This window comes from Delphinapterus leucas, chromosome 21 (assembly GCF_059928025.1).
Source record: "Delphinapterus leucas isolate spDelLeu-1000000601 "Yukka" chromosome 21, BTC_Dleu_Yukka2, whole genome shotgun sequence".
In the NCBI taxonomy this organism is placed as follows: domain Eukaryota; kingdom Metazoa; phylum Chordata; class Mammalia; order Artiodactyla; family Monodontidae; genus Delphinapterus; species Delphinapterus leucas.
In genome coordinates this window covers 12,858,047-12,870,317 of record NC_143149.1, presented here as the reverse complement: position 1 = coordinate 12,870,317, position 12,271 = coordinate 12,858,047, and the positions used below count along the sequence as shown (strand labels likewise).

Here is a 12,271-nt window from a genome sequence, read left to right as displayed (position 1 = left end):
AAAAGGTTTTTAAAAATTATCCTTAAGTACCGAGAGAAAAAAACAAACTTGATCCTTTTGCCAGAATTAACAAAAACCAACCTTTATACACCATTCCATGTTCTCCCAATCTCTTAATCTTACCTGACATTGAATCAGCATAAAAATGTAAGAAACACCAAAGTCACGAATTTGCCTGATATTGGCAAATTATCAACTTGAAAAAGGGGGATGAATCACCCTGGATCCCATATGGGACCACATAAGACCACGAGGTTGAGATGAGGTGTGATAAAAATCTAACCAACCCAGAATCTGGGCATGAAGTAGACAGTTGTAGGGTTAAAGATCTTAGACCTATTTGATTTTATGTACTTAGAAAGGTAGAGGTGGTTAATCAGTAGTTATTAATATTATATTTACAGCAAAGCATACATACGACCGTAGTTCTTGGCCCAGGACGGCTCTGGGGAGAATCCTTCCTCGCCTCTTCCAGTTTGCCGTGGTTCCGAGCATTCCTTGGCTTTTGCAGCTGCATCACTGTAGTCTCGCCTTTGTGCTCACGTGGACTTGTCCTCTGTGGCTGTGTCTTCTTCTCTTCTTTTATAAGGACACTTGTCTTTGGATTGAGGGCCCACCAGGATGGTCCAGAATGATCTCATTTCCAGATCCTTAACTGATGACAAGTCTGCTGTCATCTTTATTTATTTTTTATTTTTTTTGCGGTACGTGGGCCTCTCACTGTTGTGGCCTCTCCCGTCGCGGAGCGCAGGCTCCGGACGTGCAGGCTCAGCGGCCATGGCTCACGGGCCCAGCCGCTCCGCGGCATGTGGGATCTTCCCGGACCGGGGCACGAACCCGTGTCCCCTGCATTGGCAGGCGGACTCTCAACCACTGCACCACCAGGGATGCCCTGTCATCTTTATTTTTGTTCCTTTTTATATAATACCTTTTTCTTCTCTGGCTGCTCTTAAGATTTTTCTCTTTATCATGTGTTTTCAGAAATTCGGTTATGATTTGCCTCACTGTGTTTTATTGTTTGTTTGATTGATTGTCTTGCTTAAGGTTTGTTGAGCTTCTTGCATCTATGGGATTCATCAAACTTGGAAAATATTTGGTCATTATTTCCTCAAAGATTTTTTTCTGGCCTCCCCCCACTCCTCTCTTCTCTTTCTGGGATTTCAGTTAAATATATGTGTGTCAGATTGCTTCGCATTGCCCCAAAGGATCACTCAGTCTTTATTTTCATTTTCTTTCAGTCTTTTTTTTTTTTATCTCTGTGCTTCATTGTGGATAGATTGTATTGCTATCACTTCATATTCCCTGGCCTTTTGTGCCTAATCTGCTGCTATTCCTATCCAGTGAATTTTTTTGAAATACACTTTTATTTGAGAAGAGTCTTAGATTTACAGAAAAACTGCAAAGATAGTACAGAGTTCCTGTATGCTCCTCACCCAGTTTCCCTTATTGCTAACATTTTACATTACTGTGACACATTTGTTACAGCTAATGAACCAACGTTGGTATATTACTATTAACTAAAGTCCATACTTTATTCAGATTTCCTTAGTTTTTACCTAATGTCCTTTTTCACCTCTAGGATGCCACATTACATGTAGTTATCATGCCTCCTTAGGCTTCGCTAGGTTGTGACAGTTTCTCAAACTTTTTTGTTTTGGATGCCTTTGAGAGTTTTGAGGAGGTATTTTGCGGAATGACCCTCAGTGTGGGTTGGTCTGATGTTTTCCTCATGGTTAGACTGAGTGTATTAGTTTTTTTTTTTTTTTTTTGCTGTGGTCATAAATTACTACAAACTCAGTGGCTTAAACAATACAACACAAATATATTACTTACAATTCTGTAGGTCAGAAGTCCGACATGAGTCTCACTGGGTCAAAATCAAAGTGTCAGAGGGCTGTATTCCTCTCTGGAAGTTCTGGGGGATTGTGTGTCCTTGTCTTAGCTTCTAGAGGCCACCTACAACCCCTTGGCTGGGGGTCCCTTCCTCCTTCTACAAACCGAGCAACTCTCTCTGACCTTCCGTCTCTGACCTACCATCGTCACATCTCTCTCTGTCTCTGGCGACAGGACAGTAAAAGGTCTCCACTTTTAAGGACTCATGTGATTAGACTGGGTTCACCCAGATAATCCAGGGAATCTCTGGATCTCAAGGTCCCTATCCTTAATGTCATCTGCAAAGTCTCTTTTCCCATAAGGTAATATATTCTGGGGTTTAGAATATGGACATTTTGGGAGCCATTATTCTGCCTACCACATTGTAGTTATGGAGTTTTGATACAAAGGCCACTGAGTCATTTTCATTACATCATATTAAGGGTTCATGCTACCAACATGATTTATCACTGATGATGTTAACTTTGATCACTTGGGTGAGGTAGTTTGTCAAGTTTCTCCACTATAAAGTTATCTTTGCCTCTATTTCCATACTATTCTCTTTGGAAGGAATTCACTAGGCGCATCCCACAATTAAGGGATTAGAATTATGCTCTGCCTCCTTGAGGGAGTAGGACCTACATAAAATTATTTGAAATTTTTCTATATGCATATTTGCATTTATTTATTATCATTGATTTTTATTAGTATGGACTCATCAATATTTATTTTATACTTTGAGTTATAATCCAATACTTTTTCTTTCTTTTTTTTTTTTTTTTTTCGTTCAAACTCTCTCAGCATAGGTCTTTCATTTGGCTCCTTTGTTCCTTTGACATGCCTCCATCATTTTGTTTTTTTGAGAACTTTCTTGCTTTCTGTATATTCTCTGCCCCAGCTCTAGAATCTCATTTCTCCAAGAAGCCCTGGTTTCTTTTATTGGAGAATGGATTTAGAAACAAAGATCTGGTTCTGGGTTCATCCAGTTAAACTTTCAGATGGTGCACTTTTTATCTTAGAATTTTCATTTATTTCTTTTTCATAGCTTCCTTTTCTTTTTCTCATTAGGTTCATATTTTCCTTTAAATATGTGTTCACAATTATAAGATCTTTAAAAAAAATCTTTGTCTTCTACTTCCATCATATCTGGCTTTTATTTGTATCTATTCCTATTGTTTTTTTCTTGATTATGGGTCATGTTTTCTTACTTCTTGGCATGTTTAGTAATTTTTTATTAGATTTTAGACATTGTGTATTTTATGTTGCTGAATGTCTGAATTCTTGTTTGCTTGATTTTTCATTTTTAATGAGTTTTTGGATTTGTTTAGGCAAATAGTTTTACTCGCATTTCAGCTTTATCCCTTCAAGACCTGATTTTAATTTTTCTAAGACATATGGAGAGTAGCCCCACTCCAGCGTTTGTTCAGCCCTACCAGAGAGGCATAAATGGCTTGGCATCTCCATTCTGCCTGTGGGGAATTTGATCATTTCCAAGGTCTGTGTAAGCTCTGGGAATATTTTGTTTACCATGCCCCAGTCATTCTTTGTCCAGCCTTTTGGAGTTCTGGTTTCCACATGCCTAGTCCAGAGCTCAGCAAACGCTAGAGGGGACCGTACAAATTTCTGGAGCTCTTTTTCTGTGTAACTACGTCTTTTTGGGAACTCTGCCTCACAACTTCCATCTATCTAAGCTCCTCTGATGTCTGATCTTTGTTTCCTCAGTTTCTTCCCTGCTTCTATTTGGGTCCCCCCATCCCTGCAGCTGCAGCATGGAAATCACCTCCAACAGAAAGCCCAGGGCTCACTTCATCTGGTTCCCTTTTCTCAAGGATCATTGTCCTGTGCTGCCTGAAAAACTGTTGTTTCATATGTTTTGTCCAGTTTTCTAGTTGTTCACTGCAGGTTGTCAAGTCTAGTCCTTATTACTCTTTCATGGCCAAACTATCCCTTCCTTTCTTAATTGTGATGATACAGATCTTGATACAGATCTTCACATCATATCTTCATTTACATATTGAGTTAGACATTGGGGTGCCTTTTAAATTTGGCAAATCATGTCCCTCAAAATTTCCTGAGGAATTTTCTTATGCCTCTACTAATTTCCTGTCCACAGTTATCTCAATTCTCATCTTCTAAACTTTGTACTAGATACTGGATCTCTTGCAGTGAGTACCCATTTTTTATTATTTTTTCCTATTGTCCATTTCTTTATTATTTTATTATGCTTTATATTGAGATTTACTTGACTTTATCTTCCAGTTATTCTATAGAATTAAAAAAATGTTCCATCATATTTTTAATTTCTAGGAACCCTTTTGTATTCTCTAATTGTTCCTTTTAATATCATTTTTTTCTTCTTTTGTAGATGTAATATCTTCTCTCACATCTTTAATGACATTAACATTTTTTGACATTTTCTTTCCCGCACCATCTTCGTTTCCTCTGAGTTCTTTGTTCCGTTTTTTTCTTCATCATGGTTATATTAGAGTGTCTCTTGGCCCTTGAGTGTTCACTCTTAAAAGTAAGGCACCAAAAAGCTCACCTGACCAGAAGCTCAGCATACATGTGTTGGTCTTATACACTGGTGGTCTTCACTGAGGCAGATCGGGGGACCAGTTGTTGTTTTTACCGAGGCCCTGCAAATATCACTGTTTACAAGTATTTTCTCTGGGGTAGCACCCTCCAGTCTCCTCTCTTGGAATTTTATTCTGGGTGTTGGTGTTCTGGGTCTGAGCAGTAGAAAAGAAATGGAGATTTCACTCTTCCACACACAGACTCCCTCAATTCTCTTGCTTCAGATGGAATTCCACCTCTGCTCACCTCAGAGTCTGGAGGGAGAAGAGAGGTCAACAAACTGCTTGGGAACTGGTGGGGGTGGAGAACTGGAGGGATCAATTTAATCCTGCTGCCCCCTGCCCAGTTTTTCCCATTCCTGTGCTTTTCTGGGTTCTGTATGGAAAAAGCAGCTCACTTCTCAACTCCCTTTGCAGCCACTAAGGTTCGACCTTCCTTCTCTCTGCTTAGTCTTTGATATTCATCTTTCCAAATTCTCTCTCCATGTACTGTGGGCACAGACATCTCCTAGTTTCCGAATGATGGATATGCATTTCTGTTACCTGTTTTCCTTGATGTTTCTTGGTGAATTTTGAGAGAAGGTGGTTGGGTGGGTATGTCTTTACTCTGTCATTCTGAAACCAGATCTCCCACATTTTTGTAGCAGAAAACAGCGCTCTTATAATTCCTTTATTTTTGTTTCATTAAAGCCTAAACTTGGAGATAAATTAAATTTTAATCTAATCTGAGCTTTATACTGGCTAACAGGAAGAAATGAAGTATATAGAAAAAGGGTTAGAGGTCATCAAACATCTAGATAAAATACTAGCTTAGTGCACAGGTGTTTTGCCTACGTGACCACAAGCTAAACATCTGAGCATTAGGTTTTTTCTTCTTCAGTTTTCACCAGCTGTCTGGTATCATGGAATCATCATAGCCATGTAATTAAAGTAACTTGTGAGCAGAATGCTGATTTAACAAATAACTTGAGGCTACTCTTCTGTACATGCTGAACGTGGCCATGGACAGATCCACTACATTACATCAGCCCGTCCGCTGATACACGCCCTAACCTAAGAGCGTCCAAGGAATTCACATCTGCAGGCACTCATCTGGTGACTGTCACCTTTCGCTTTCATTCCATGGAATCAGTTAAAGTATCCCAAGGAAATAGTTCTCAGCCTATAGTTTTAGAGGCCAAAGAGCTGCCTTAGCGATCTTCTTAAATGCACATATTTCTTCCACATGTTGGATGTAGGAGTCTTTCTGCCCCCATATCCACTTTTTAACTGAAAAAACTAGTTTCCTAACTGTACCAATATATTTAACGTATAATTCAACAAAATCCCTTCGGCCTAAACACAGAACTGGCGTGGACTGTAGGACCAGATGAATTTGTTAGATGGGTGTTCTGTGTGGGATGAGAGGACGTTTTAAAGTCTGAAAGCTTCTGTGAAGGATTTTTAAAGCTGGCTATTAAGTATACACACACACACACACACAAATCTATTTTTAATTTCTCATTTATTTATTGTGTGAGCATTTTATTTATTTTTATTTTTTTATGGGCGTATAGTTGTTTTAATTGCTAATTTATTTTTAACCTATTCTTTAAGGTACAGCTCAAATCCCACTACCTGTAGGAAGCCTGAGCCGTTCTTCGGTATCCTTACTATGCTTCGTTGTTTACCATGTGGAATCATTTATTTTTGTGGTTGACTGATGAAGGTGTCATGCTGATGTAATGGACACCTATGACTCGGTGAATAGTCCTCAGAATAGGTACAGAGAAAACGGGACTAAGGTCCCTACCTCTCCTGAGGCCACTGAACTGATATCATGGACATACAAGTAATGTTGAACAGAAACGCACACAGCACCTTCTCAAAGTGTATTCAGTGGGCCAGACTCCAGCAGCTGCTTGCTTCCCTCCAGTGAATGCATCCAGCCTGCCTGGAGGGGAAGCCGTGCTGGTTCTGTAAGATGCTGTAGGAGAATTCATCAGGGTGAAGCAGAGAACCCTTAACAAGAGCAGGGCTCAGGCTGGCATGAGAGCAACAGCCTTTATTCCCCCAGCTTTACACTTCAGGAAACTCCTCCTTACCTTTCAGGTAGCAGATATACACAGAAAGGGCCACGACGGGCCTTTCCCATAGGGAAAGCAGGAGGCTTTTATAGGGAAGTGAAATGCCAGCCTGCTTAAAAGTGTCTCCATAGTGGGTCTATTAGGTGGCTCTGGGTTAAAGCACTCTTACCAGAAGGGCCCTGAAGTGACATAAACATAGTGGACACTCAAGAAGAGTCTGTTGGGCTTCCCTGGTGGCGCAGTGGTTGGGAGTCCGCCTGCCGACGCAGGGGACGCGGGTTCGTGCCCCGGTCCGGGAAGATCCCACATGCCGCGGAGCGGCTGGGCCCATGAGCCATGGCCGCGGAGCCCGCGCGCCCGGAGCCTGTGCTCCGCAGCGGGAGAGGCCACAGCAGTGAGAGGCAGGCATACCGCAAAAAAAAAAAGAAAAGAAAAGTCTATTGATAATTATCAAGGGCAGTTTCTCTCTCTTTTTCTCTCCTTCTCTCTCTCTGACACACATATAATACCAAGCAAAACAGAAATCAGAAATCAAAGTTATTTTAATCTTTCTCTTTAATCTGCTCTGTATTTCCAAATTTTCATTTTGTTTTAAAATTAGCATCTTTTTCCTCAGTACAAAAATAAATAAAGAAAAAAATTAGTAGCTCACCTGTCCTTAAGGTGACCATTATTAACAGCTTCATATCTACACCTTTATCCTTTCGAATTCAGACTTTTTTGGGGTGTCCACTGTTGTCTTTGCAAAAAGGAGATCAAAATAGGAACCTTTCTTTTCATCTTGATCTTCATTCTTTATAATACATCCTGGTCCCCTGTCCAGAACAACAGATATTCTTAATTTGTTCTTTTTTATTGGTGCATAACATCCCACAGGATGGATCAACCCCAGTTTATTCAATCATTCAGTTATCAACATTCAAGTTCTTTCTGATTTTGTCACTACAGAGAAGTCTGTATTGCTCTAATATTCTTCTATAATCATGTATTATTTATATTAGAAAATATCATTTAGACTATAAAAATAGAGAGATAATTACTATAAAGTCAAGAAACAGATGCTGAATGAACAGATAAATGAATGTATTAAAATGTTACCTGGGAGTGGGGCCACGTGCCATTTCTATCTTGAAATAATCATCTTTGCACTGTGGGCCCTGACTCCCAACGTGGACTGCAAATGCCTCAAGATCAGGAAGCAGGCCTCTTTCTTCCTCATCGCCTCCAAACTGCTGAGCACGGTCCTGCGGAGGGTGGGCAGCCGCAGGCCCACACAACGCACTGAGCCCTCATAGTGTCTTTTGAAAACAGCTGTCTAGATTTCAGAATGCAAGTTTCCCACGTGTACGATGTTATAAAATGGTGTATTCCCGGGCCAGCCCACAAACTCTTATTTTAACCCATAATGAAGGAAAACTATATACTTTTACCATCATGGTTTCTTATTATTTCTGTGGGAAAAATGTTCTGAATTGAGTTTCTGCATGCAGAGAATCCTCCTCTACTGTGTGTGTGTGTGTGTGTGTGTGTGTGTGTGTGTGTGTGTGTGTGTGAGAGAGAGAGAGAGACAGAGACAGAGACAGAGACATCCTACCCTTTACTGCCTTCAAATGAGTTGTTTTCTCTCCCTTCTGCCAATCCTGTTATATGTGGAAGTTGAGCAAGTAAAATAGGAAATATGATGACTAAATGTGGAAGTGCCAGAAAGAAGAAAGGCAAAAAAAGAAAAAATTTAACATAAAATTTTGATAATTTGCTTAGAGTCTTCATTCATGTTTGAGATCTAAGAATTTGAATTTGATTGCTAAGAATATAGTAATATTCTTACATACAAATGAAATGAAACTACAAGTAGAAGAGATTCTTTAGTTGTTATAGATTTCTCCTAAGTCAAACTTTTTCAAACGGCATATTTAAAACATGATGTGAATCAAAGCAAAAGCTTATTTAAATATTAATAATGATTATGGAATGTATCACTTATTAATAGCCATTGATCTGGACACACGTTAGTTTGTTTTTATATGTTCCTTTGGAGAGTCCTGTTTGGAGCGTCATTAAAAATGAATATTTTGATAAAATTAAAGACTGGGAGAAACTATATAGCATTTGTAGGAAAAAATTATCTTCTACACAGAGATTTAAAAATTCTTATAAGAATGTAGTGTAAAATATAAGATGTATTAACCAGTGCTTTGTTTTTTGAAGTCCCATGGATAAAACTAGCTAAAACTTACAAGTCGGGCTTCCCTGGTGGTGCAGTGGTTAAGAATCCGCTTGCCAATGCAGGGGACACAGGTTCAAGCCCTGGTCCGGGAAGATCCCACGTGCCATGAGCAACTAAGCCCGTGTGCCACAACTACTGAGCCTGTGCTCTAGAACCCGCGAGCCACAACTACTGAAGCCCGCACACCTAGAGGCTGTGCTCCGCAACAAGAGAAGCCACCGCGATGAGAAGCCCACGCACTGCAACGAGGACCCAACGCAGCCAAAAATAAAATAAATTAATTTTAAAAAAACCTTACAAGTCCTTTACATAAAAATCATAAGCATATCAAGAAATAATTTTCTGAAATCACCTATAAAAATATATTAAAATGTTTACATTAATAAAAGGAAAATCTATTCTTAAAAATGTTAATTTTTCAAAAGGAAAAAAATCACCCATAGTTCCATCTCTCAAAGACAACCACTATTAATGTTTTGATGTAGTTCCTTTTCACCTTACTTATATGAACATCTGTAGGGTGACCTTACTGTACATATAAAACTTTGTTTTCCTTTTACCCTCAATGGAGCATAAATTTCCTGCTATCTTACTTAAGTTCATCATAAGCAGAAATACCAGTAAGAGTGTATATGTGGTAAAATATTTGTAAGCATTGTGGAAGATGACAGGGCTAGGGTAGTGTTCCTCTAATTTCTCAATGAGGGAAAAGGCTTGGTCAAAAGTGTCATATAAACATGGCATCAACCACATACATTGTGAAACGAGTCGTCATGAATCTGTTGGTTCTGCATCCCTGAAAAGATGAAAAGGTCTCATCAAGGTAGGAAATAAAAACAAGGAAATATGGAGACAACCTGAGCAACTCAAGTGAGGGTGAACCTACAATGTTGGCCCCTTCTCAGAGGCTGGCTCCGCCCAGCCACCCAGCGTGAACTCACCCATCAACCCTCCCTCGGGCGTCTGTTCCTGGGTCTGCATATTTCTTTCTCTCCTTCAGTCTTAAGGGTCTTCACTTATGGTTTGTCGTGTTTTCTTTCTTATCTCCAGTTATAGGAAAATGAAGCAAAACTAACTGCCAGTAGTATTGGTGGCTTTGATCTTTTTTCCATTTTTTTTTTAAAGCGACAGAACCTTTTCCCCAAATGAAATCTTACGCAGAACCTCAATATGTAAAACAGGAAAGAAAGTGATATTTTTTTTTGGTTGTCCGGAAAGAAGTGGTGCTAAAAACCCAGCATCCACAGCTGGACATTGACAAAATATATGGTGGGCTGTTTAAACCAACATTTGCTTTCAAATTACAAAACACCCAAGGCAAATCGTGAAGTTTTACTTACGCCGATTGTTCTGCCAACAAAAATTCAGTTTTGTGGAAACTATTTATTACACACAAGGGGTTTCTGATGGAAAAGAAATTTGAAAATGTTTAGAAATCAAAAAAAGAAATACATTTGAAACCATTAAATTTTGGAATGAATGTTGATTTTGTGGTGACACAATCTCTGAAAATTATCATCATTCACTCAAAACAGGAAAATAGCATGTGCCTGGAATCCACAGTTGAATATATCTTCTTTTTTTTTTAAGGGAAGTTTTTATGGGGATAGGGTAAAAAGAATGAAGTAAAAATTTACTTCATTTATTTGTGGAGATGAAAATCAGAAAGTTAAAGGGAAAGAAATACCTTAGGAATGCCAAAAAGAAATGAAAAAGAAGATTAAACTGTTTCAAAATATCCCCAATGCATTGTTTCCTCAACAAATTCATCATGTAATGAACTGAGAGGTCAGTGCAAGAACAGTTACAAATTCTTCTGAGAAATACACAAATTAAGAAATCCTTGCATTTCATTGATGTTGAGGAGACAGTTGGGAAATTTATAGCGTGACCTTTTAAAACCACAGAACCCTTCAAAATCTTCCCATTGATCTTAGAATAAAATCCAAAGTCCTTGATCTGGCCTCTGCCCACCTGCCTGTGTCCTTCTTACCTTCATTCAGAACTCTTAAGTCACATTCACCTTCTTTTGGTTTCCAGAATATGCCAGACCCTTTTGCTTTTCATGGCCTTTGTGTTCAGTCTTCCCTCTGGCTCGGGGCTTCATCACACGATGGATATCAGTTATGTGTTGAAGTGTGTCCCCCTCAAAATTCATATATTGAAATCCTAATCCCCCAATACCTCAGATTGTCTTTGCAGATGTAATGAATTAAGATGAGATCATATTGGAGTATGGTGGGCCCCTAATCCAATAAGACTAGTGTCCCTATAAAATGGGGAAATTTGGATACAGACACACATCCAGGGAGAAGACCACGTGAAGATGAAGGGAGAGATGGAGTGATGCTGCTACAAGCCAAAGAATGCCCAGGATTGCTGGCCAACACCAGAAGCCAGGAGGCAAGGAACAGATCCTTCCCCCATAACCCTCAGAAGGAGCCAACCCTGTGGACACCTTGATCTTGGACTTCCAGCTTCCAGAACTGTGAGGCAATGCGTTTCTGTTACTTCCGCCACCTGGCTTGTGGTACTGTGTTATGGCAGCCCCAGGAAACGAATACAGTCTCCTCTCCTCCAAGTTTTGGCTTAAATGTCATTTTCTCCTTGAGAAACCTTCCTTGACCACCTAGATCCCCCAGTATTTTCTATCCAAAGTCGTGTTTGTTTCCCTCAGAACACGGATACAAATCTGTAACTATTTTCTTGGTTTGTCTGTCTGTTGACATCACCCCCACTAGAATGTAAGCTCCAGGAGAGCAGGGGTTGGTCTTGCGCCTTGTTCTTACCTGAGGAGCACGGCTAGGAAATGTCTTGGAGTTGCATCTCAGGAGAAGGAGGCAGCGCCGAGAGGTGTACGTGTGAATTGTCGTGCACCTTTTGGATGTAGTGGAGATGAAACTTTCTGAAGAAGGAGTATTTAAAAATACTGTCAGTCCTTTGTTTTCTGACTCTTCTGTCTTTCTGATTGGCAAACTTCCAATAGGATAAGGTGTGTTATTCAAAATGCTCAGAAATTTTGGGACAAAGAGAACAGACTGAACATCATCAAGGTTCACATGCTGTGAATGAGGAGCTTATAGGGAAATGGTGGAAGCTGTAACAAAAATTCTTCAAATATTCGGATTCAGTGAATTATGTGGTTTGCTGAATTTATGTTACAAACTGGAAATTTATTTAAATTTTTTTAAAAATTTTATTTATTTATTTTTGGCTGCGTTGGGTCTTCATTGCTGTGCACAGGCTTTCTCTAGTTGTGGCGAGCAGGGGCTACTCTTCATTGCGGTTCGCGGGCTTCTCATTGCAGTGGCTTCTCTTGTTGTGGAGCACAGGCTCTAGATGAGCAGGCTTCAGTAGTTGTGGCAGGCGGGCTCAGTAGTTGTGGCTCATAGGCTCTAGAGCGCAGGCTCAGTAGTTGTGGTGCACAGGCTTAGTTGCTCCGGGGCACGTGGGATGTTCCCGGACCAGGGCTCGAACCTGTGTCCCCTGCACTGGCAGGTGGATTCTTAACCACTGCGCCACCAGCAAAGTCC

General features: G+C 40.0%; 1 protein-coding gene and 1 long non-coding RNA gene across 34 annotated transcripts in view; one reads left to right on the top strand and one right to left on the bottom strand.

Annotated features, from left to right (window-relative positions):
- The window catches only part of LOC149744427 (uncharacterized), a 22,871-nt gene extending 15,303 nt beyond the window's left edge, over positions 1–7,568 (top strand). The window contains exon 2 of the long non-coding RNA XR_016391148.1: positions 1–7,568. This exon is cut by the window's left edge and continues 3,655 nt beyond it. This is a non-coding gene — a long non-coding RNA (uncharacterized LOC149744427).
- Positions 1–12,271, bottom strand: part of LOC111173397 (uncharacterized) — a 32,795-nt gene that overhangs the window by 16,115 nt on the left and 4,409 nt on the right. For 3 of the 33 annotated variants that reach the window (XM_089903649.1, XM_089903651.1, XM_089903650.1), the window contains exons 3-6: positions 9,680–12,271; positions 9,494–9,534; positions 7,610–7,755; positions 7,164–7,326 (exon numbers count right to left, since the gene is read on the bottom strand). In XM_089903649.1, the coding sequence (XP_089759775.1) occupies positions 7,200–7,326; positions 7,610–7,755; positions 9,494–9,534; positions 9,680–9,719 (354 nt within the window). In that variant the 5' untranslated portion in view covers positions 9,720–12,271 and the 3' untranslated portion in view covers positions 7,164–7,199. Of the gene's footprint in view, positions 1–418; positions 656–4,414; positions 4,602–7,163 lie in introns of all 33 variants that reach the window. The other 30 variants (XR_016391121.1, XR_016391119.1, XR_016391120.1 and 27 more) reach the window with 28 other exon arrangements.